Source organism: Coprinopsis cinerea, assembly GCF_000182895.1.
Source record: "Coprinopsis cinerea okayama7#130 chromosome 5 map unlocalized cont3.5, whole genome shotgun sequence".
In the NCBI taxonomy this organism is placed as follows: Eukaryota; Fungi; Basidiomycota; class Agaricomycetes; order Agaricales; family Psathyrellaceae; genus Coprinopsis; species Coprinopsis cinerea.
Genome location: NW_003307540.1, coordinates 3,140,544 through 3,164,127, shown reverse-complemented (window position 1 = coordinate 3,164,127; position 23,584 = coordinate 3,140,544). Strand labels below are relative to the sequence as shown.

General features: G+C 53.8%; 9 protein-coding genes across 9 annotated transcripts; 3 read left to right on the top strand and 6 right to left on the bottom strand.

Annotated features, from left to right (window-relative positions):
- Nucleotides 1-2: 2 nt before the first annotated feature.
- On the top strand, nucleotides 3-1,667 carry CC1G_07922 (hypothetical protein; the record flags this gene model as incomplete). Its single annotated transcript, XM_001839155.1, has 1 exon — nucleotides 3-1,667. The coding sequence occupies one exon, from the start codon at nucleotides 3-5 to the stop codon at nucleotides 1,665-1,667; it is 1,665 nt and encodes a 554-aa protein (XP_001839207.1).
- A 484-nt stretch (nucleotides 1,668-2,151) lies between these two features.
- CC1G_07921 (hypothetical protein) lies at nucleotides 2,152-3,999 on the bottom strand (the record flags this gene model as incomplete). Its single annotated transcript, XM_001839154.1, has 2 exons — nucleotides 2,152-3,914; nucleotides 3,969-3,999. The coding sequence occupies 2 exons, from the start codon at nucleotides 3,997-3,999 to the stop codon at nucleotides 2,152-2,154; spliced, it is 1,794 nt and encodes a 597-aa protein (XP_001839206.1).
- An 865-nt stretch (nucleotides 4,000-4,864) lies between these two features.
- On the top strand, nucleotides 4,865-6,683 carry CC1G_07920 (hypothetical protein; the record flags this gene model as incomplete). Its single annotated transcript, XM_001839153.2, has 2 exons — nucleotides 4,865-4,895; nucleotides 4,945-6,683. 2 exons carry the CDS (start codon nucleotides 4,865-4,867, stop codon nucleotides 6,681-6,683), a joined length of 1,770 nt encoding a protein of 589 aa, XP_001839205.2.
- Nucleotides 6,684-7,244: 561 nt separating this feature from the next.
- Nucleotides 7,245-9,177, bottom strand: CC1G_07919 (hypothetical protein; the record flags this gene model as incomplete). Its single annotated transcript, XM_001839152.2, has 3 exons — nucleotides 7,245-7,517; nucleotides 7,579-8,737; nucleotides 8,789-9,177. 3 exons carry the CDS (start codon nucleotides 9,175-9,177, stop codon nucleotides 7,245-7,247), a joined length of 1,821 nt encoding a protein of 606 aa, XP_001839204.2.
- Nucleotides 9,178-10,088: 911 nt separating this feature from the next.
- Nucleotides 10,089-11,621, bottom strand: CC1G_14729 (hypothetical protein; the record flags this gene model as incomplete). The annotated part of the gene is made up of 11 exons (XM_002911254.1): nucleotides 10,089-10,326; nucleotides 10,393-10,415; nucleotides 10,482-10,519; nucleotides 10,575-10,685; nucleotides 10,740-10,895; nucleotides 10,965-11,126; nucleotides 11,189-11,219; nucleotides 11,277-11,305; nucleotides 11,362-11,458; nucleotides 11,515-11,547; nucleotides 11,610-11,621. 11 exons carry the CDS (start codon nucleotides 11,619-11,621, stop codon nucleotides 10,089-10,091), a joined length of 930 nt encoding a protein of 309 aa, XP_002911300.1.
- Nucleotides 11,622-13,319: 1,698 nt separating this feature from the next.
- CC1G_14728 (hypothetical protein) lies at nucleotides 13,320-13,613 on the bottom strand (the record flags this gene model as incomplete). The annotated part of the gene is made up of 1 exon (XM_002911253.1): nucleotides 13,320-13,613. The coding sequence occupies one exon, from the start codon at nucleotides 13,611-13,613 to the stop codon at nucleotides 13,320-13,322; it is 294 nt and encodes a 97-aa protein (XP_002911299.1).
- A 132-nt stretch (nucleotides 13,614-13,745) lies between these two features.
- On the bottom strand, nucleotides 13,746-15,191 carry CC1G_07918 (hypothetical protein). Its single transcript, XM_001839151.2, has 4 exons — nucleotides 15,127-15,191; nucleotides 14,679-14,754; nucleotides 14,491-14,627; nucleotides 13,746-14,180 (listed from the first exon to the last, which is right to left on the bottom strand). The coding sequence occupies exons 2-4, from the start codon at nucleotides 14,724-14,726 to the stop codon at nucleotides 14,090-14,092; spliced, it is 276 nt and encodes a 91-aa protein (XP_001839203.1). The 5' UTR covers nucleotides 14,727-14,754; nucleotides 15,127-15,191; the 3' UTR covers nucleotides 13,746-14,089.
- Nucleotides 15,192-17,019: 1,828 nt separating this feature from the next.
- On the top strand, nucleotides 17,020-18,887 carry CC1G_07917 (hypothetical protein; the record flags this gene model as incomplete). The annotated part of the gene is made up of 3 exons (XM_001839150.2): nucleotides 17,020-17,974; nucleotides 18,054-18,272; nucleotides 18,337-18,887. The coding sequence occupies 3 exons, from the start codon at nucleotides 17,020-17,022 to the stop codon at nucleotides 18,885-18,887; spliced, it is 1,725 nt and encodes a 574-aa protein (XP_001839202.2).
- Nucleotides 18,888-19,041: 154 nt separating this feature from the next.
- Nucleotides 19,042-23,493, bottom strand: CC1G_07916 (hypothetical protein; the record flags this gene model as incomplete). The annotated part of the gene is made up of 3 exons (XM_001839149.2): nucleotides 19,042-22,938; nucleotides 22,995-23,191; nucleotides 23,262-23,493. The coding sequence occupies 3 exons, from the start codon at nucleotides 23,491-23,493 to the stop codon at nucleotides 19,309-19,311; spliced, it is 4,059 nt and encodes a 1,352-aa protein (XP_001839201.2). The 3' UTR covers nucleotides 19,042-19,308.
- Nucleotides 23,494-23,584: the final 91 nt, after the last annotated feature.

Genomic DNA, 23,584 nt, shown 5'->3' with positions numbered 1-23,584 from the left:
CGATGAACGCGACAGCGTCCCAACGACGTGCCCAGCATCAGCTCATAGGCTCGCGGATAGCAGCCCTCGAGGAAGAAATACGACTACTGAAGAGTCGTCAAAACGAGCTGGCCGAGATATCTCAATTACCCCCTGAGATCCTCGGCCAGATTTTCGTCTGCTACCGGCTTTCCTGCGGGCCAAGATCAGAGCGTTATCACTACCACAAACATGAATCGCTGGACTGGACCAAGGTCACGCATGTTTCGCGAAACTGGAGAGCGGTAGCCTTAGCGTGCCCGCAACTGTGGTCGATCATCGACGCCGCTGACCGTCGTTGGGCCAGTGTGATGCTTGATCGATCCAATCCATTCCCAATCTCGTTCACCTGGAACCGTTCTCTTTGCGAATGGCATGCGTCGTTGGAGAAGGACATTGCCAACAAAGTTTTATCACAATCGCACCGTTTGGAGTGCCTCGAAATCGACAATACCTTGACTGTTTTCAATACACTAGTAACACAGTTGACAGCTCCAACCCCCGTTCTTCGACGGCTGAAACTCCGCACCCGTGCCACTGACTTTGACAAGGAGCATGACATTCCCCTTCCGACAGGGTTTCTCGGCAACAACGCCTCGCAGCTACGGCACTTGGAGCTGACAAGCTTCGTGGTACCGTGGCATGCAATCTCATTCAAAAATTTGAGAACCCTGAAGCTATCTCGCTCAACCTCAACCTCGCCATTCCATCCGGAGCCCGAACCATTTTTCAAAGCGATTGCAGAGATGGAGGATCTTCGTTGTCTGCATCTCTTCGACGCTGGACTCCCCATAGCACCTTTACCCACCAAGCGTATCATATCCCTCCACCGCCTTGAAACGTTTACGCTTAAAGGGTCGCAACGGGAGTGCGAAAATGTCCTTAAGCACTTGGCCATCCCGGCTTCTGCCACCTTGGACATCTGGTGCCATACCACTGCTGACGACAGGCTGAGCAGTGTCTCAGATTTGGTATCGGCCGCCACTTCATCCTGGCTCTCTTCGCCTCTCTCCAACTCGGTGGCACCATCCCCGGTCAAATCCCTCGCGTTCGACAGGTACGAACGCGCCAAGATATACTTGCAGGCCGTTGTAAATTTCAAGAACCCAGGTCTCGGGATATATATCAAAGACTGTCGTGATGACACAGCGCCATGGACTTCTGACCTCGTCTCCGCACTGCCCTCGGACAAGATTGAAATGCTCGGCTTATCCACAAGCATGCCCGAGATGACCCTGGCAGTACTTTCCCAGCTACCTCGCCTTCACACTGTCTGCATAGATTCAGCTGCCACCAAGTTTTGTCGATACATCGCAGCAGATCCTGCCATTCAAGGCCAAAAGCCTCGCGAGCCATTTGAGAAGGCACCCGTGGCCACTGGAGCTACGGCGGAGAAACTACCACCGACCCCATTAACGCGTTTCCTCTCCCTTACTACGCTCATTTGCAGCCGCGTCGATTTCAGGAGGGACATCTCCGTCGCCGATTTTGAAAAGCTCTTGATGCTACGATCGGAGAAGGGGAGACCACTTCGGTCGTTACGACTGGAGGGGTGCTTGGGGTTGCGTCGTCCGGAAGTCGACAGGTTGGCGAAAGTTGTGGACCATGTGGAAGGGACTGGGAATCACTATTACGACTCGGACTCTTAGTATTGAATGTGAGTACTTACTTGCCATGGGGTGTATCACTACTTGGCGCCAAATTGGAAGCGTCTGGAACCCATGTACATACCTGTGTTGCAAGACGCAAGGAACTTGAGTTGGATCGAACTGTCGACCTCAAGTCTTCGGCAAATACTTATAATATACTTCGAAGTCCCGACTTTAACGGCCGGAAAGCCGAGATCTACAAGTCAGCAGCGACGAAGGTGTGAGAACGTCCTGGTGCGCTTTTTCAGGCCATCTTCCCCAGTCCTGACTCCCCTTCACTCAACTGTTCTCTCCAGTCTGTTGTCACAAGCCATGTTGGCATCCCAGATGAGCGTCATCTCCCCGGGAGGTCTCGCTTAATCAGTGCGAAGATCTCTGATGGAGTTCAGAACTCCTAGGGGTATACGCAGTACAAGTCCTGTTAGTACGCCAATTGATTAAGGCTATCAACGCGTAAATAGTCGAACAAGGAAATGGCTATTATTCAGTTAGAGTACTGAAGGTAATCCGCATAATCACTATCGTCACCGTAGCAGCTGATACATCCTGGCAAGCCACACCCATCACAATCATCCTCGTCCTCTTCATCCGAATAATACTCGATTTCCTCGCCATCCCAGTCAACATCAACGACCACCTCTTCAATCCGCTGCACATCATCCTCATACAGCCTCACACAATCAAACAACTTGACCGACTCCATCTCCATTCCCAACTCGTACCTCATCATCAGCCAATCCAAAAAATTCTCGATATCGATGCTCTCAAAGTCAGCGCATTCAAGAACGAGCCGCTTGACGGACGCGAAGCGGGTGAGTTTTGTTGGAGACGTTTTTGGTTTTCTCCTGGCCTTGTTCTTCGACGTCCCTCCCTTCCTGGACTTGGCTGGGACGAAATGTAAAGCAGGATCCCTTCGGGCGTAGAGGATAACGGCTTCCGAAGAAAGTCGGTCGGCTTGGACTGTGTGGACGGATGGCAGGCTAGAAAAGCGTTCTATGTCCTTTGCGGTGAAGCCGCTCCTCAAGTCGAGCGTGGTGACGTCGTTCAAGGGAAGAGCGGCTAGGACCTCGGATAGGAATTTGTTGGATATGAGTGTTATGGTCAGGAAGGGGAAAGAATAGAGGCCGGAAAGATGCCCTGTGATCCTTGCTTTGTAGTGACTGTTGTTGACGGCGAGATCGCGAACAACGCGCGGCGGATCCGAAAGTGGGCCAGAAAGCCAGGAAGAGGATAACGTCTGTCCAAACGTCAATGCATTGACGCCGGTGTCCTCCGCATTGTGGGTGACCTCGAAGGAAGCGCGGAGGGAAGACGGAAGCGCGAGGTGCTTCATGACGTTTTCGCATTCGCGGAAACAGCCATGTAGTTTGAGAGATTCGAGTTTCGGGAGGCGGATGACGCGGAACGTTGGCAGAGGTGCGATAGGAAGTTTGATATCCAGTTCCAACTCTCGAAGGTTTTGCATAGCTTCGATCACTTGGAAGAACGCATCCGGACCTGGGAATTCGTCTGTTTTCCGAGGCAACAAGCTTAATTTGAAGGACGTGAGGCCGGAGGATATGGGGGCAAGTGCTGCCCAACGGAACTGATATCCGGTCAAGTGGAGTTTGCGAAGCGACGGGGCTTCGCCTCCCAGAAGGTTATCTGGGATGCTTGGGCACATGAGGACGTACGAGGGGTCGCATTCCAGCTCCAGTATCTGGAGATTAGGGGTTGGAGACGCTAGCTGCCTGAGTTGTTGGCGAATGAAGTCGCTAAAACCGGTTACTTTGAGGCCTTTCAAGCGATGGGGTTGCGAGCACGCATCTTTGATCACCTCGGCGAGTTCTGGCCTGGTGCTCGAGTTCGAGGAGAACGTGAGGGAGATCGGGGCTTGTTTTGCCCGTTCAAACATGACCTGGGCCCAGCGGGGGCTCGTCGTGGCCTGGATGTTGGACCAAAGCTCCGGGAAAGCCAGCGCTACATCCCTCCAATACCGCGAAACGTGCGTGACTTTCGTCCAGTCAGAGGGCCTCAGGATTCTCCCAAATTTGGAGATTCTGGTCGACGACGCACAAAGCCGCTGATAGTGCATGAAGACTCGACTGAGTACCTCTGGTGGTAGCCGAGAAATCTCGGACAGCTCGTTTCTATTGCTCTTCCATTTTCGAATCTCTTCCTGGAGTTCAGCGATGCGTGAGTCGATAAAGTCGCGTCGAGCTGCTCGCTGGGCACGTTCTTCTGCCGCGTCGTTGGACACCGATAAAACTGGGCGTTGGACGTGTCAGTTAGTTTGCCAGACTGAACGTCACCAGCGCGTACCAGAGGGTGACGCTGTATCCTGAGCAGACATTTGGACCAGGTCAAAGTTGTAGGAGTCGCGCCAAAGCAAGAACAAAGGAAGCGGCAAGGCTAATTTATCAGCTGAGTTTGAACCTGGGTGGGCGACTTACATAGTTTCGACCACCATGTCCTCGGGTACATAAGTATTCCATTATCAGGGAATACATACGCCTGGTGAGGACGCCCTTCCTTTACCCAAACATTTCAGGTACTAACAGTGGGAATATTTTTTGGTGATGTGTAAAGCAGAGGAGAAAACTTGACCCTGGAGAATCGAATCCTGTCCAGGATTTTATCTTCTACACTTAAAGGTGTAGCCGGACCGACGGTGATGAGAATATGAGGCCGTGTCTCTGCTTGAACATGGGCTTGGTGCAACATCGACGCCTCCAATAGACACTTCGGGGGTTATACTTGCTGCCATGAGATTCGCCCTTGGTGGACTGTTCTGCGGCTGCCTATCGTAAAGTTACGATCATCTATTGCCCACCACAGACCCGGAAATCGCAGTTGCCTCAATAAAGTCGCTGGGATCCTGGTATCACGGTACGCCTTGAAGGTACGGACCCAATTGCTCGCTCATATGTATCCAACTTCTGAGGCCCCGGTGGCTGTATGTATGGCCAGTAATGCCTGACTTCCCTGGGGCACGTCGCTCTCCCCATCACGGCTACCGTGAATGCTTGTTCTTTACTACCTTCTCCCTCAAGGATGACCAGAACTCGGATTGAGCCTGACTCGCCCAGGCAATGGGATTGTGGGAACTGCGTCCTAGTTTGGACGCTTTCCCGGGGGCTGGTACTAAATGACGCGAATCGCGTCGACCTTCTCTTCCTTTCGCTCCTTCGTTCCAGTCTTGCGTTGGCCAGAACCAGATGTCTGAACAAGGCCCTGTCTCACCTTCTGGTAAGCGCCTGAACCGCTCAGGCTGAGACAACAAGCTCACAAGCCAAAGGGCCAAACCTACCGGCATCAAACGTGGCAGACTCGGATGACCGCACACAACGAACAGCTCGACGCGACTTTATCGACACACGCATCGGTCAACTGGAAGAGGAGATTCGCAAATGGAAAAGCGAGAGGAACGAGCTGTCTGAAATTGCCCGGCTGCCGCCAGAAGTGCTCAGTCGGGTCTTCATTCACTACCAGCGGCTTTGCACTTCATCATCAGCGCCCACACTCTTCTACTCCGCGATAAAGCCCTTTTCCTGGACCAAAGTCGCACACGTTTCGCGGTATTGGAGGAATACGGCGCTGGGGTGTCCGGCGCTCTGGTCGAATGTTGAAGCCACCACCAACGTCCGGCGGGCCCAGGTCATGTTCGAACGGTCAAAGCAAGCCCCAATCTCGCTCACGTTCTCGACGCAGTCGGCCGACAGACCGGAACTTGTGACGATTATCAAGGACGCGTGCTCGCAACCGCGCCGCTTGAAGGGGCTCAAGATACTCGGCTACAACGACTTTGTTCGCCAGCGACTCGAGGAGCTAATGTCCCCAGCCCCGAATCTCCAGAGCCTGGAGTTGAGATGCGACATGATCATGGTTGGAGACGGGACACCATCTATCCCAGACGGCCTTCTGGGTGGCGAGGCGCCAATGCTTCGCACTCTGCATTTAAATGGGTACAAGTTTACTTGGCCTGCTCTTTCTGTCTTCTCCGGCCTCACGGTGCTCAACTTGAGCGCGTTCTCCCGGGAACCGGGTGATTTCCCAGACCCCGAACCCTTCTTCCAAGGTCTCGAAGCTCTGCCCAACCTTCGCGAGTTGGAGCTGGACATTCCCCTCCCCATCGTCCCGTTGGCGACAGTCCGCGTCGTTCGACTCCCGCAGCTCGAATTTCTCGGCCTTCGCGGTTGTCTACGCGAATGTGACAATGTTCTGAAGCATCTCGCGGTTTCCTCATCCCTCTCCGCTACCCTAGAGATATCCCGCCATCCGCAAGACACTGCTGCCAATGCGACGGCATTTGGGCAGGCGGTATCTCATGTGTTGGGTCGAGTCCTCCGTTCTCTCACCCTCGACAGCAACCTCTACGGATCGACTATTCGTGGTCATGCTACGGGGATGGAGGAGGATAATGACTGGTACAGTGCCGAGCCCATCTTAACAATACACCTCGACACCAACGGTTTCCTACCCGAACTCCTCACGGCTCTACCCTTGAACGACCTCCTCGCCCTCGACTTGAACATCGGCTGCAATCATAAGATCCTAGCGCCCTTATCCCGCCTGCCCTCCGTCCGCACCGTCTACGCCGACCGAGTCGCGTCCGAAGACTTCATCCTCTACGCCAGCAAGGATCCTGCTTTCGCCCCCACCAGGTCAAGGAAAGGGACGTCGAAGAAGAAGAAAGCCGCAGCGAAACCGAAGAAACTCAAGCGCTTCGCATCGGTCAGACGGCTCGTGCTCGAAGCCGCCGACTTTCAGAGCATCGATATTGAGTGTTTTTTGGATTGGTTGATGATGAGGTACGAGATGGGTGGGGAGATTGAGGAGGTGGAGTTGGCTGCTTGTGTGAGGTTGTATTGGGATGATGTGCAGAGGATTGAGGAGGTGGTTGTTGATGTTGATTGGGATGGCGATGTGAATGACTGTTATTCGGAGGAAGAGGACGAGGATGATGATGATGATGATGATGATGTCCTTTATGCTGGATGTGGTTTGCCAGGATGTATAACTTGCTTTGGTTTGTAGCTACCTTGTGAGGACTGTAATCGTTCTACTACGTGCCAGGATTTTTGACTATTGAGTTCCAATATTACTGTACTTTTAAATTTATATACGCTTTATAGTATTCTGTAGTAGTAGGACAGTTGTAATGCGCAAGGATCGAACCGACGACTTTGGCGAGACTGATTTGAAATCAGCTGAGGATGAATTTGTGATCTTGACGTTTTCTGTTTTCTTCCGACCACCATCATCTCCCATTGCTGGCTCGCTGTCGCCTTCGTATACGACCACAGCGGTTGGTTTCCCTATGAATTTCCCGACCTACCAACGCAATTCAGTAACGAGCGGTACACTCAATCGCAGGGGCCGGCATGAAGACTCGGGAAACTCAAGATTCAGACCGCTTTGGCGACGCACCGCGTCATTTTCTTTCTTTTTCTATTAAATAAGGAACTATGATACAGGGGAAAAGGATACACAGAAACCAGGTATGTACGTCTAGTACCACCCTACGAATCATAACACAACATCACAATCGCTAACAGGAACACTATAAATACAAGTCCATTCGCTATTGACATTGAATCAAGCCTTGGTAGCCCAGTTAACGAATCTCCCAACGATACCGCCCAAGCCAGCCCATCCGCTGCTGGTGGTAGGGGAGTCGAAACGGGCGCTCGGAACCCAGCGTTGCTGGGTGCTGGCACCAGCGCGCTTGCGGCCAGTCTGGTCGAGAGGGTTGCATCGGCGACGAATCGACCTCGCGCTTTCCTCGTTGTCGCCTTGTTCGAGCTTGTTGTCCAACCGTCTCTTCCTTGAGCTGGAGAGGCTGCCGTCGAGCGATGACATGGATCGTTTCTGTCGAAGAGCAACGTGGTCAGTACACACATTCGTGTTGAACCGGGATCTAAAGACTCACCCTTTCCAATAACTCTTTAGACTGCCTCAAAGCCTTCTGCATCAACGCCGCTTTCTCCATCCTCTGCTGGATTTCTCTCTCCTTCGCCGCCTGATACGGTTGATACCCCACCCCCGCCATTCTCGGATTCTTCGCACGCCGTTCATACGCCCTATCGACCTCAACAAACGAACTTTCCTCTCGACCAAGGGGTCGCACGGCCTTTGGGCTCCCCTGGACTCCAGACGGCTTATTATCGACAGTCTTCCCAACTTCACCAATCTCCCTCTGGAAACTATCCCACCTGCCCAACTTTCGACCCTCGGCGATGGATGGCGCGGCAGCGACCGGCTTTCGGGCGATTGGCTCGAGGTCGGAGAGCTTGAGTTCGGTGTGGCTGGCGGGGACTTCGTTGGTCGATCGCGAGAGGGCCGGGATGGTCAAGTTGGATGGGTAGGTGAATGTGAAGGCGGTGGGAGGGGCCGGGGCGCTTTGGGTGAAAGGGTGAGGCTGGGCGTTCGCCGCAGGGGCTGGGGCGGGAGCTGGAGTCGGAGGGATGGGCGAAATGTCCATGGGCACGGGCGACGCGACTTTGGCCCTCTTGGGGTATGGAGTTGAGCCGGCCTTGGAAGTTCGGGTGGGGAATGGGAAGACGGGTACTTGCAGGCCCCCGAATTGTTGCTCGCCTCTGAACACAGCTGGCGATTCTGCCGATGGAGAAGCCATCTCGACCAGTTCGGTCTTTGGGGTGGCCTTCACGGCCGTATCGTTGGTTGCAATGTTGAGAGGCGAAACAATCATGGGTGAAGCCATAGCGTATGTCTCGATCGCGTTGGACTCGGGGCGGGGAGTCGGTCCTTCGGTTCGCTCGAGGATGGTTCGAAGGAGGTCCCGGGGCTGCTGCTCTCGTCGCATTCGGCGATTGACTGGGAATGGGGTGACGAGGCTGTTCCTTCTTGCGGTGGTCGACTCGACGGCGGCCTTGAGGGCTTCAACAACAGGTGTGTCGTTTGGCTCCACGACGTTGATGCTGGGATAGATTGGCTGCGATTCTTCTTCGTGTACCCCTTCAACCTCACGTTCTTCGGCACCTTGCTCATCTACCTCTTCAGCCTCCGATTGGTCGTCGTCGTCGCTATCATCGGATTCGTCGCCAAAATAAACTTCGACTTCATTACCACTGTGAATCGTCAGCGAACGGATACTCAAGATCGGATAAGGAGGTACTCACTCTTCGTCGATCAACTTTCCATTGTTTCCTTCCATGTAACTCTTCAAAATCGCCTCCTCAATCTCGGTCAGGAAATCCTCCTCTTGCAAGTCTCGAGGTTTCTCCGACTCCCTTTGGATCTTATCGAGGATGGTGCCGAGGGTCATCTGCTGCCTCCTGGTTTCGATACTTCTGATCATGGACCTGGGGTATCCGAGTTCGTCGACTAGGTCCTCTAGGACGCTTTGAATTCGCTCGGATGGTCGATTCAGGAGGTTGGTGGACTTGCGGGTTGAGGAGAAGCGGTTGGTGGCATAGCTGTTCGACCTTCTGGCGCGGTTCCGGGATCGTCGCATGTGGTAGGAGCGAATGGGAGACGAGTGCTCTGGACGAGCTGGACTCGAAGACATCTTGCTCGCTTGCTAGTTGTTGCGAAGTCGTCGCGGAATGCAGGGGGTGGGTATGACTACAGTCGACGACCAAAAGGATGCGGTGAAAAGCAAGTTGAGGGGTGGTTGAAGTTGAGTGGCACAGACGATGGTGGTGGTTCGAGTTTAAGAGTGGTTGGTGATGATGGTTGGTCGGAAGGAAAACTCCGCTTGATATTGGTGTTCGTGTCCGTGTCCGTGGTTGAGTCACGTTGTCGTTGTTGCGTTGCGTTGCGTTGCGGCGGGGAGCTTGGGAGGCGGAGACAAAGGAAATTGGGTGTGCGGGAGACAAAGGGAAAAGCTGAGGCGGTTTATCCGAAAATGGTTGCTAGCTCCCATCAATGATCAGTTGAGGCCTGAGGGACAATGGAATGGACGCGCCGCGTTGTTGAGATCGCGTTTTCTTGACAATGGGACTGCGTGGCTTGTGAAATAGGATGGGATTTTTTTTGTGGTTCGGGCTTGGGATTTGAGTGATTATGGCTATGAAGAGTATGTTTTAGTGAACCTTGGTAAGTGTAAGGATGGCTCTGAGATCAGAGGGTTGGCGTTTGCGGTGGGTTTGACTTTGGGCAGACGGGAAGGAAAGTGGATAGGGGTTGTTGACCCAAAGGGGTAAAGCGCGCGACACGCGGCCAACGCGTGTTGTCGCCAAGATTGCAGCAGCCCATATGGGATGGACTTGGAAATAGGGGCCAGTTGACGGTCACGGTGAAGCGCCTGGTCAGTAGTACAATTCATAGCTGTAACCAACGGACGTATTGACAAAATTTTAGACAGGGTTGACGACGCCTCCCACTACTATGTACTAGCGTGCTATTTTTTTTTTACTATCCCCTCTGCGTCTGATGAGTCATGAGCTTAACTCTAACATCGAGAACCACGGTCTAACGCTACACAGGGGGGCGAGTAGTATTATCATTATTAGTATCTGCCGTCCTCTCCCCCGATGCTACAGCAGATCCTGAGCAGACTGTAGTCGGCTGCTTGGCGAATTTGAGGGTTTCCAGTTTCTCCCGGACTCTGTTGTTTATGTCTTGAGAGTCTGTCGATTCTAATTGCTTCTGACCCCTCTCGCGCAGGTGCAGTATCAAGCGAGTGGATAAGAGGGGGTGGGCTGCACCTTGGAAACTGGGTGATATCGCTGGATGTTAGTAAAGGTGGAATAAGGGGAATAAATGATGGAGTGAGGCGTACTTTGATATGAGCGAGCTGCTATCCTGTAAGGGAGGTGGGAGGTGTGAGTAGGTTTTGTTAAATTTTCAGAGAGAACCAGTGGTGCGTACGGAGTAGTAGTTGATGGCTGCGGTTATTATTCCGAGGACTTGAGGGTGGGATGAGTCGAAAGTTGTTTTCGACTGAAAATATGACGAACTTACCGACGATTATAGCTACATATATCATCCCGTTTCGAATGAGGACGACCAGCAAGGAGTTCCCTACACCCTTGTAGCTGGAACGGAGGATCCAAAATGTGATTCCAATTAGGACTACGTAGTAAAGGTCAGCCCGTCACTTGATGGTGGTTGCAAAGCGATACTTACTTGCCAGTGCCAGGATCTGAACTATGAATAGTGCCGCTGTGTACCGCGAGGTCTGCGGGAAGTTGATTGGAGTGCAGTGCATCCCTGGAAGGTTAATCGTGATTATCACGGTTTTCTGCAGGTATCGAGCTAGGAGGCCGAATTTGATAGCGTAGGCTGTCTATAAGTTTCGACGACTTTATCAGCTTCGGATATAGCGCTTGGGATACAAGACAGAATACTTACCACGCATTGAAAGATTAGGTATATTCCCAACCATCTCCTCCTTCCGGAAATGGCGTATACTTGAAGGTAGAGCAGTGCTTTTGGGAAGGGTATCAAGGCACCGTTGGAATGGGTGATGTTGGAATTCACCTTCGGAGAAGGCGGCGTTTGCGACGAGCACGACTGGGAGTCAAATGACCAATGGTGTGAGGGATGATTCGATATCCAGACGGGTCGAGGCGTACTTATGCTCGCGCCGAACCAGGCGTGACATTGCTGCCGTCACTGGTTAACAGACGTGCCCCTTGCAACTGAGAAGGAAACTGGACGCACAGGAATTGTCAGGTCCTTCGACCCGTAGTCTGCAAATAGCTGAGTATTCCGCTGATGAACAGAGGAGTGATTGCATTTGACGTACAAACGAAGGTGAGGATGTAGTGCAAGAATATCGAGTAGCGTGTTACGAAATAGGCTATTTTGATCTTGCTCATCTCCCCGAACCATATGTGCTTGACCTTTGTGGTCACTGCTCGTAAGTCTCCAGAGGCCCCCAGAGCAATTGGGTGCGTACCTCCGTAGGAAGGGTTTCCAGGTAGTCGGCAATCTAGGAAGGTGGTGTCGGACTCTGCGGTCGATCGCAAATTGATACGAATGAGGTTAACGTACCAGCATTACCATGCAGGCCACTTATCATTCAAGTACATCCGAGTCCGTTTCAATTGAATTGGCGTTCGGTTTTGGGGGTGGATGGCTCCTCACCTTGTGTTTGCTGGTGAAGAGAACAGAGTGAGTAGAGCGCACTTAGTATCTACCCACAAACTAGTCCTCACATTATAACTTTTAAGGAATCCCAGAGCGTTAATGAGGCGCTCGCGAATATTTTCCTGTAAAGACATCTTGGGCGAGGAGAAGGAGGCCTGGCTGAGAGAGGATGGGCGGCGCCTCAATGTACGTCTGTCGAAGTACACCACTGATAGACATTTCCCACCCCGGCGCTATTTCAAGTTCTCACCGACACCTGAGGTCCGAACCCCCTTCTGGGAGCAAAGGAGTGATGTCCTCTGATGATCGCTGTACTGTGTACTTCAATGCGCCGGTTATGGATATCCTGCAGTACCCAAGTCGTCATTACCCGTGATTTGTTGATGAGAAGTGCACATATCGAGTGTGATGGGGATGGACGGGGACTTCTCAAGCGATGCTAATGATAAAAACGACAGGTTACTCCATGATTATAGTTTATGCTTCTATCTCATGATGCAGTAAATCAGCAACCTAGAGGCATGGAGTTGAGCCAAATCTCCGCCTTGTTAAGTTGAGCACCTATAATCAGGCTCTGGACCGGCAACAACATGGGCGCTTGTGGTCGACCTTGAAATTACCGCCCAGCTTTAGGTGTTTCGGGATTATCCGAGCGGGGTGATTGTGACAAAGACCCCAATTTCCGACGACGCGTCGCGCATTTCTCTCTCCATCCACTTCCTTTCGTCAAACCATTACATTGCATTGAAACGGCTCGCCATGCAGAGAGTGACTTCTCAGGTAGATTTGTAGCGGTCTGGGGTAATTTGGACCTAGGCGAGGTCGTTAAGCTTGTGGCTTTGACGGGGTTTGGCACGCGTTTCGTGTGGCCGGCAAGACCAGTCGCTAGCATGTACGGTGCGTGTCACACACAACCGATTCGATGCTCTTCTCGATGAACCAGACTCGGTAACGTATTTTAAAGGGAGAACGCGCAACGAGCGTGGTCGACGTAGCTCAGCCTTTGACCAGCCGTCGAATGGCGTCTTGCAAATATCGGTTTCTTGAAGCACAAGTCTATTGGTCGTCCAAAGGACCGCCTAACGCATGCGATTACCCCATCAGCACTTAGCACTGAACGGGTTCGAGGCACTTTTCGTCACTTTTCGAGTGACCATCTGGGGTAAAGGGATGCGCAAGCTCTATTCAAATCGAATGTACTGTACTCTCCACTGATGTTCTTCCCACCTCTGTCCAGAAACTGTCTATGTTTCTATCGTCAAGAGCACTGTCCGATGGATGAACTCGCATTCGAGTATCCGAGTCAAGGTCGGTACTGGTTAAGTGGTTAGACACCATTGCGACCACATCTCTTGGGGTACTGGTCGTCTGTGCATTCTGTCGGTGCATTGATCCTTTATCTGTGGAGGGCATATTGGCCGCCTTGGCCAAGCAAGCTGTAGATCATCTTACCTGCGTTGTCGCCCCGTTCTTATCCCTGCACGCAGCACCAGCGTCTAGGAACCAGGCCTACGCAGGTTGAGCTCGTCGACGCTATGAAGGCGTAGTTTCCCGCTTCAAGGTCTTTGGCGCTTTGGACAATTTAGGCGAAGCGACGACGTGCAATGCGATCTCCTAGTCGTCCTCTCCTCGATTGGTGTAAATTTCGTCATCGCCTCGCGGCCTTTGGGCCTCCTCAAACGATATGCACCCAACGCCGTCTTCTTTCACATCTTCTCCAGAGAAGAAGACATCGAGCTTCTCATTACGCAAAAAGATACAGCAAACCCCAGGCTTTTGGGATCTGTTGCAACGTTCAGGTGCCCAGTGGGAGGTTGTTGCGGCTGTACTGAAGAAATCGTCGGGAATGTAGGCCCTCGCATCACCTGCATATTCTTTCTCATTTTTCTGCAGTCCAGGTTTCTTCATGCCGCGCTTCAGAACGAGGCCTTGCGACGGCTCACGGGCACAGAGGTGATCAAGCAACTGCTTGATTATCCTGATTTTTCTCGGTGGGAGGAGCCTTGGTCAGGGTATTCAAGGTATGTATGTGGTTCAAGAATGATGGATAAAACGACAAATATATATTTCACAGATACAAATACACTACCAAGTCACAGACCGAGCGGTCGACGCTCCAGCCGACCACAAAGAGGAAAATGAAATGATGAAGGAAGAAAGAATCATCAGTCGTTACAAGTCCATGGTCCCTTCAGTCTACACAAAAGGAGAGTTCCGTTGAGTCTATCGTGAGTCGTTTCGTCTGGCGTCAATGGAACGTCGATGCGACTGCTGTCCAGTCGGGGTGAGTGTGGAGTATGTGTTGTGCGTGGATGTCCGTGGGTCAAGCGAGGAACCAAACGACAGATGTGTGCGTGCGTGGATGGGTGGTGGGGGTGGTGTGTTTACCAGTAGATCCTTCGCTCGACGGTTCGGCGCCTGGTCTCGAGGGGACGGGTGTAGATGGTGCGCTTGACGCGGGTCACGGTCGGGTACCTGGGGGAAGGAGGGATAAGTAAATCAGAACAGGGTTGCAGGAGGGGAAGGGAAAGGGAGAGAGAAATGGCCTGGAGCACAGGGAGATTGCACGATGGAGGCCTGATATTCATGTTCAGGGTCGAATGCTGCGCCTGGGCTCCATTCGCCTTCTCGCCATGCCGACTTTGAACCGCAATCTTCGCACTCCCACATCTCCCCGCGAATGACCACGGCGACCATCCAGTTCCTCCTGACCGCAGGAAAGCGCTCCCCACTCGACCTCCAGTATCCTTTCCATTCTCACCCCATCCCAACAGAGAATACTCACCAGGCATTGTAGATGACGGGCTCGCCATCGAGCTGGACCTCAATGATCTGTCGCCCAGCGTAGTCGTAGTGAGAGCCGACAACGAGACCCTCCTGGCGGCCCTTAAGACCGTGGCGGACAGCGACGATATCGCCGGGCTACGGAAATCGTCAATTAAAACCCTCCCACGGCAACGAGAAACGACATACAGCGATGTACTCTTCGGTGGTGTAGGTGGTGGTGGTGATGGAAGACATTTTTGCTGAGGGGTTGAGGAAAGAAGGACTGTGGGATGAAACAGGTCAGAAACTGGGACGGGGGAAAGAATTGGGGGTGCGTTCGAATTATTTGTACGAAATTCGAGAACAATGGGCCAAATCATGCATCATCGCTGTCATGCATCACAAGGGCGTTGGGCTTTGGTCATCGCCCCCCTTCTACAGCCGCCGCCATCACATTCTGGCTTTTGCCATTTTCATATCCGTCATTGTTGTCCCCGACCTTGTCCGACGATGAAGAGGTGCATCGAGGACGTCGAGGATAGCGACACCGACTACCTCGTGCAACGACGACGAACGATGGATGCGATGGGCGCGGGTGGTGTGACGGCGGGATGATGCCGACCTTCCCGATGCGGATAAATGAATTGAGCCTCACCTTGAAGGTTGTTGTGGTCGTTGGCGGGCGTCGAAACCGGGAGACTTGCTGGGGCTTGAGGAGAAGGAAAAGATTGGTGCAGAACCCAGGATGCCGCCACCTAGAGTCTTATATATCCCTAACGGTACGATATGACCCTAGAAAAATTCCCGGGAATTTGACGGCGATGACACCCGGGCCTCGTCGTTGCCTCGAGGCTGCCTCGTGTTCTCGCAGACGGGATTGGTCCGACGCCTCCAAGCCCTCTCTGGCCTTCATTGTTCTGCCAACCTGGACCCCTATTGGTATCATCACCTGTATTGTTCCAAGAAATCGGTGTTCGGCTCGAATGCCCTTGTGGATTGGTATGGTCTCCTTGTAAATTCACAAGAATGCCGCCAGGCTAGACTTTCTCCAGTGGCACTAGCCCCCTTTCCTCTAGGTACAGGTCAAGTGCAGCTTCTAGGTACGTCATTTGACTGACTTCAATACTGGACAGCGGCTTCGCGCTTCAAGGCAATTGTCCTTGGAAGTAAGATCGCCGGACGAGAAGAATGATCTCCTGGCATAGCCCCTGTCAATGAGGATGATCCTCGTGTTGGCCTCGAGGCTGCAAGCGTCACCGACATATGGCCATGTAGAGACAAACTGGCGCCTATATGGCTGGAATAGGCTCAAGCATGGGTGGAATGGTTCAAGGAGGTATGACGATATCGAACTAGGTGGTGGCCCGTGCCTGCAAATCTACTCCACTCATTGCTCGAGGCCTGTGCAATAAGATGCCGGACGCTTGTTAGGCGTCGTTATTGAGTTTCAGCTTTGTCCGACTATCAATCATTGTCGGTTAGAGAGGGCTTCAAGAATCAAGAGGGCTTCCCGACGACTAGGTGCGCGTCGGGAACCTTGAATGATGTATCGTCGTCAAGCGAAGTGGGCGGCCAGTCTCGGAGAATCCTGAAGTCGGGATGCCCAGACAGCCTTCCAGAGATGCTGACCCATACTGGCTCACTATCATTCGTGTAGGTGCGTTATGTACGTATGGGTACCAGGAGGGGCAGGTCGAAACCGAAACGTACGGAAAGGTGACACTGGGCTCAACAGGGGCTCATAGATCTTACTCCCGCTTGTTCCTCTGATTACTACTTCGAGTTATCAGATACAACGCTCCCGTAAACAACGCGTGGTTGATTGAGCTCATCAACAACGTCGCGCTCCGGAGATCCCATTCCCTGGGAGTTGCGCAGGTGAGAGCGCCCAAGGTGGCTCATGTTGCGTTCATTGTGACTATTTGGAAACTACCAGACCGAGCGCCTACAGCACCAATGAATAACCTCGCTCACAGATTACAGGGAATGTGGAAGGTTCAGCTCTGGAGGCTACGACGTGGGCGATCCCGACAGGTGCGACCATGCACTCCGCGATGGATTGGTTGGACTCAGGGGCTACCGATGCATACGAGAGATGCCAACGTGGCTAGTCGTGAACACGAATTCGTTAGTCTGATTTCGGGGAACTTACGACACAGCCTGTGAGCCCATAGAGAGTACGAGTCACGAGGGATTGGTAGATGATCTCTGGTTTTGCGGTCAGGACCGCAGCGATGACGATGTCACCGATTCCCTTGTATTTGATGGGAGCTCCCTGTGGGGGGCATGGTTGTTAGAGGGGAGAGAGGGGACGACGTGAATCAGTGGCGATTGGCATGTAACAGCCACATCTGCATTCAGGTGGTCAATGTTGGCAACCTCGTGGCCGCAGTTGCTGCAGTCGCTGCCCGGGCGCTTATAATGTCGTAAAGCCCACAGCCCATCAGAGATTGAGTTCTGCTATTTATACCCCAAAGTCCCCGGCCCAATCACCGCCCAAGATTCTCATCTCCCTCCATCGACCTACCTTCGAAATTCCCCGTGTAGGATGACGATTGAGACACTAGCCCCAGAGCTTATCGACAATATCGTCTCTTTCCTTCCAGCCACCTTCACTTGCCTCGAACCTCTCACCCTCACGTCGAAGATCTTCCTAGACCCTGCCCAGCGACGCCTACTATCTTCGATCGGACTATGGCCAGGCTTTCAGAGCGATCCGGAGAGACTGCCTGCAAAGGCGTTCCTGGAGGTCATCGAGAACGGGAAGCGAGTCAAGATGGGAAAGGAGAGTCCAGTCGGGAGGGACATCGGGGTATACGTGCGCACGCTGACCATCTGGGTGACGTTCTACAAGCGAACACCATCGTCCTCAGGGGCCACTGCGGACGCGGGGCAGGAATGCTGGATTTTCAGGGACACGCAGTATCTGCCTCGACTGCTGTTGGCTCTGCCCAATCTCCGAAAGCTGACTGTTCGGGCGTGCCATCCACGGGACTGTGACCCAGGCCCGGGCGACTTTCATGAAGATCTGAAGGCGTCGCTTAGATCTCTGTGCGTGAATACCTCAGGGAGGATTGGCGGGGGTACTGGGCTGGAGGTGCTCGAGCTGGACTCGATGCCTCACGCGCTCATCCACCACTTGCTCCCGTTGTCGGGCTCGAGCGAGGGAGGTGTTCCAACCCTCAAGTGCGTCACGTTTCGTGGGGTCAGGAAGAAGGCGACCGCAAGTTCCGATGATCTACAAGCCCAGGAAAGATCCCAGGTGCACGAGCAGAAGGAGAGGGCCCGGCTTGATACACTCGTCCTTCTCGACGGACACAGCTCTACTGGCATGACATTCCAAGACTACGATCCCGAGGATGTTTCTTGGGTTCACGAGTACTTCGATTGGTCTCGGTTGAGAAGGTTGTATTTCGGTGCCGCTACTGAAGAGACACAGGAAGACTTCCTCAAGATATTGATATCGTCTAGGGAGACATTGGAGGAGCTACGTGCCAACCCCGGTGCGTTCTATTCCTTGGCTATTCCACTCTCGATTTCCGAATGAGTAGTGTTAACTCTTCCCCGATATCGATACGACAGCCTTCCCCGTCTCGGACGCGACACTCTCGTTTTTGAAGACTCGATGTCCATCCATCCTCTCTTTCCCCAACCTGCGACATTTTGAAACGTGGCTGTACGCCGTCGTCGATAAACCCAATCACGAACAGACCTCTTGGTATTCTGGTTTCTGCATCTCGGAGGTGCATTGTACACATGGTCCGGAGATATTCGAAGCATTATCTTCGAGGTTCTTTTTAGGTATGAGCTTCAGGTTCTTCCTTCAAAAAAATACAAGTTGTCACTTACTTTTCTGACGTTATAGGCCATGGACGGTCAGGAAACAGGGTAGACGACGACCTAAGCACCGCACACACCGCCCTCACCCAAGTCACCCTCCACATCTACTTCAAAGACGTCGGCAATCACGAGTCCATACCAGCCGTGGACACCCTACTCGGTCAAGACAGAGTAGACGAAGCGATCGAGCTCTTAACGCAAGAACGATTCACACCCGGCATCGCGAGGACCATGGGCTTGGACTGGATCGATCGTGCTTTGACCGCTGTACTTCCAAATGGGGGCAAGAGGTTTCCAAATTTGCGCAAGGTGACGATTGTGGTTGCGCCCCTGCCTTCGGAGTCTTCGTATGGCTCTGCGGAGCAGAGGAAGATTATAAAGGGAATGGGGGAGGGGCTATTTGGGGAATGGGAGCTCTTGAGGGACGGGAGGCTTGAGGTTTTGTCGATGGCGGGTGAGTCTGCAAGTTTGTGGGTTCTTCATGTGGAGGGCGAGTTGGCTGATGTCGTTTTGGTTTGTAAAGAACATAGAGGTATTGACGAGGTTGACGATTGGGTACGAGAGGGAAGTGAATAGGGGAAGGTGTCACGGTATCTCGCAACGACAGTCGCAAACGGTTACAAAAGTCGGCCACAGTGTAGGTCAATGTCGACGACTACCATGTCTCTCATTGGCTTGTTGTGGTAGTTAAGATTCAGACAACTGGTAACGACAGCATCGAATGGTACAAGAAGAAATTACAGCTCGAATAACGAAGGTAGTACAACAACGAACGTATTAAAACAACAACAAAGACAGTTCCAAGAGAAGACGAAGTATACATGGATAGCTCGAACCGCGAGTAGTAATAGTGGTATGTGGTTGGCGCGGCGAGATTAATGAGACAACAAGAAAGAATGAGCAGCATAAGTAATGGGGTATCGTAGGAGGTTTCACAGTGAAACCCAATAAGTAACGAATAATAAAGGGTATTCAGAATCGTCGTAAAGACCAGGGCTTACCCCTCTACGGTATCCTTCTTGGGAACAGCAGGAGCATCAGCTTCAACGTCATCCCCCACGTTAACAATCTTGTTCTCCTCGACAGCGTCTTTTGTCTCAGTCTGAGAGACAGCGCCCTTCTCCTCCTTCACCACGTCTTCCTTCGCGACATCCTCCGAGTCCTTCCTTCCCTCCCCATCCTTCTCTCCCGCCGCCACTTCATCTTTGGGTGGAACCTCAGGGCTAGGCTCAGGCAGCTCCTTCTCAGGCGAACCCGCCTTACTACTGGTCTTCGACCCCTCCCCACCCTCACTCTTCGCACTCTTCTTCTTCGACCCCTTCAAATTGGGAGCACGGAATTTAAGACTCAGCCGATGCTTGCGTTTGCCATTTGGCGTCGCAGCGCCATCAGTGCTAGTAGCTGCAGGAACACCCTCAGCGGGAGCAGCACCATCAACCTGAGCTTCGCTCTCCCCACCACCCTCAACGACGTTCCATTCCTCCGAATCTACGGTTTCAGCTTCCTTGTCGCCTCGTCGTGACGAATCGCTGGGGAACTTGTGCTTCGCCTTGTTGATCAACTCGGTTACGCGAGTCGAGATGCGCTTCGAGTGGGGGTCTTTGGCTTCGGAGTCGGCAGTTTCGGTGGGTTTGGGAGGTGGGACGGGGGCTTCAGCGTCGGTGGCTTGAGCTTCGGTCTTCTCGTTTTCGTTTACAGGTGACGTCGCAGCTTCAGTTTCAGCGGATGGTTCTGTACCAGTGTCTTCGTCCTTCGCGACGGGCTCAGGAGCACCATCCTCCTGCCTCCCCTCGTCCTTCACTGCAGGTTCGTCCTTGGGAGGCGTAGGTGGAGGAACAGCACTACCTCTCGAAGACGAAGCAGCCGCATGAGCCCTAGCCTTCAACCCATCCAACGCACCCGTCACACGCGTCGAAAGCCGTCGACCGAGTTCAGTGACACTCGTCTTGCGCGTCCTCGCCGAGGTAACCGGCGGGGAAGTCGAGCCTGTTGCCGTGGCTCCAGTCGCTCCCCCTCCTGCGTCGTTGTTGGTCGACGTGCCAGCAGGTTCTCCTTCGACGGTGACACCCTGTGGCGCAGTCGTCACGTCCACCACGCCCGTTTCGGCATCCACGCCCAACCCTTCAACGACAACAAACTCGTCTTTATCGGCCGCCGCCTTCTGCTTGCCCTTCCCTTTAACATCTCCACTGGTTGGACTAGTGGGACTAGTCGCACCACCGGCAAGATGAACATCCAACCTAGGCTTCGGCTTCAACAACTCGCTCGCCCTGATCGATAACTGGCGTTTAGCATCCAACGCCGCCTCCCTCGCGCGCGCTGACTTGGAGGGTTTGGAGGGGAGCGGTTTTTCGGGGAGGGCGGCGTCTTTGTCTTTCACGGCGGCGGCGGCGGCGGTGGTGGTGGTGGCAAGTTTGTCTTTGCCTTTGCCTTTGTCCTGCGCTGTGGAGGGAGCTGAGTGGTTTTCGACGGCTTCGGTCGAGTCGGACGCTTGTACCGGTGCGTGTGGTAAGGATGGGGGTGGGGTAGCGGTGTCGTCGTCCTCGGCGGGTTGGGGTTTGTCGTCATCGGCGGTGCCTTCGCCGTCGGGTTGAGGCGCTGCTTCAGAGGGGGCTGCAGGTTGCTCGACCTGGTTCTCAATTGGCGTCGCCACAACAGCCCCTTCTTTCTCTTTCTCCTTCTCCTTCTCCCTCTCCCTAGCCTGGTCCTTCTTGAACATGTCCCCCACCCGCGCGGAGAGCCTTCGCCCGATCTTCTTGGCGGTCTGACGGGGTTTGGCGAAGCTCGAAGGAGGGGCCGAAGAAGAAGTCGAGGCTGGGGGTTGGGTGGCGGGAACAGTCGTGGTGGCGGTGGTGGATTCGTCGGCTGAAGCTTTGGGAGCGTCCTTGTTATCGACGACTACGAACTCGTCCGGCTGAGCGTTGGCATCGGGCTGTTCAGTACCATCCTTCTTGGGCACCTCAGCACCGTCCCCTGGGGTCTCCTGACCTTCGACCTTGGGCTCGGCATCCTCCCGTGCTGAAGTACCACCTTCCTCAACCTCCTTCCCTTTCCCCTTCACATCATCCTTGGGCGGCGGAGCGGGTGCCTTGGGAGCCTTCAAACTCGCCTTGAACACGTCGCCGACACGGGCTGAAAGTCGTCTTCCGAGCTTCTGAACGCCTTCGGTCTTGGAGTGGGTTCGTTGGAAGGAGGTGGGAGGTGCTGGGGGCGGTGCGGCCGCTGCAGGGGAAGGCGCAGGTGCAGAGGCAGGGGCTTGCTCTGCTGGAGGCGCGGCGGTAGGTACATCGTCGACTGGTGGTTTGGTCTCGTCTGAGGGTTCCTTGTGTATTTCGTCCTCGATTGCAGACTGGGCATCGGCTTTGAAGTCTTCGGAGGCTTCAGCTGGCTTTGCCTCGCCTTCTCCTTCTGATTCCTTCGCCTTGTCTACATCCTTGTCCCCGTCCTCGCCTTCGCCTTCGACGACACCTCCCTCGTCACCTTTCTCCTTGTCGGCTTCCTTGGGCGGGAGAGGCGGAGGTGCTTCAGAGTCGGACACGATCCTCGACTTGACGAATCCTCCGATACGAGATGCAAGACCGAATATACCTCCTCCCCCCGTCGCCTGGTGGGCGTCTGCGGGTTGTTCCACTGCGTCAGCAGGCGCTGCGGCGGCTTTGTCTTCAGTCTCGTCGGTGGGTTTGGTGTCATCCACCTTGACTCCGTCAGCCGTCGTCGCCTCTTCCTCGACTTTAGGTTCTTCCGCTCTATCGTCCGCGTCCTTGGGCGCATCTGGGGTATCAGGCTTGGTATCATCAGCTACAACAACGACATCGTCCGCCTTAGGTGCTTCGTCTGCAGACTTGATTTCAGTCGAGCCATCGGCCTTCACAGCGACCACCTCTCCCTCCTTCGCAGCAGCGTGACCTCCAGGGGACTTGATCAACGAGCCGACCTTGCTCGAGAGACGGGTGGTAAGCTTTGGCCTGGTCGGGTGCTCAGAAGCAGGTGCCGATACAGTCGATGTGGCGGCGTCAGCCTGGGACTTGGGCGAATGAACGTGAACGTGTTCGACGACGTCTGCGGCTTTGAGTTTGGCTTTGGCCACCATATCGCCAACGCGGGAGGAGAGCCGGCGGGTTAGCGTGGGGGGATGGGGAAGTGGTTTGTCGATGGGGGAGGTGGAGGGAGGTTCGGTGTCGTCGGTCACAGCTGACTCGGAAGGTTTGGCGTCCCCAGTCTCGCTGGTCGAAGCTCCTGCAGCTGTGTTATCCTCCTTCGTCTCATCTTTGCCTTCGTCTTTACCATTCTCCTTCGCAGTAGCGTCGCCTGCCTTGCCTTTGAGGGTGAAGAGGTCACCAGCGCGAGAGGAAACTTGCTTGGCGAGGAGGCTGGCTTTGGACACGGGCGGTGCTGCTGTATCCGCATTCGGGGAGGTCGTAGCATCGTCCTGTCCATCGGAGGCTGAGCGAGTCCTGGAGGTAGACCTCTTGAGTGCGTTGCCGGCTCGGTGGGACAATCGACGAGCAAGCTTGATAGCTGGGGACGCCGGTGAGCTAGGCGACATTGCAGCTGCATCGTCTGACGGAGTCGGCTGCTCAGTTTCCTTCTCCGTTGGCTCAGGCAAGGGTTTCTCGCCGTCGGCCTCCTGATACCGAGTAAAGAACGTAAGTAAGAAACTGTGTTGATAGAGATGAAACATACCTTTACAGCGTCGCCAGGAGCCGTTTCAGACGCCTGTTCTCCCTCTCGGGTCTCCGCGGGCTTCTCGACAACGACGACAGCCTCAGTTTGAGCGTCCGCACTATCCTTCGAGGCTTCGCTAGCCTCCTTGCTGCGACCTTTCTTCCCAAACGCCTTCACAGCTGTGTTCGCGTATCGCTTATAGCGCGGTACATCGTCTAGATGTAGATAGGGGTTTCCTTTCCTTTCAGTAAATCCGCCACAGAATGAGAATGGTTATCTACGCACCTGATTTCTGGCTGGCTACTTCGCCAGCAGCAGCAGCAGCGACAGCAGAAGCGGTTTCGCTAGTCTGACCACCGTCTGAAGGAGAAGGAGCCCCTTTGACTTCCTCGGGTTTCTTCCCTTTGGACTTGAGCAGCCCTCCTACACGGGATCCGATGCCCCCGCTGTGGATACTAGGTTTGGTTGCGCCGCCCGCTGGTGTGGGTTGTTGGACTAGGACTTCAGCTGTTGCCATCGCCATCGCGAGCTTCTCGTTCGAGGTTTGATAATACAGAAAAAGGATCCAATAGAATACAAAAAAAAAAACACAAAGAGCGTCTTTCAAA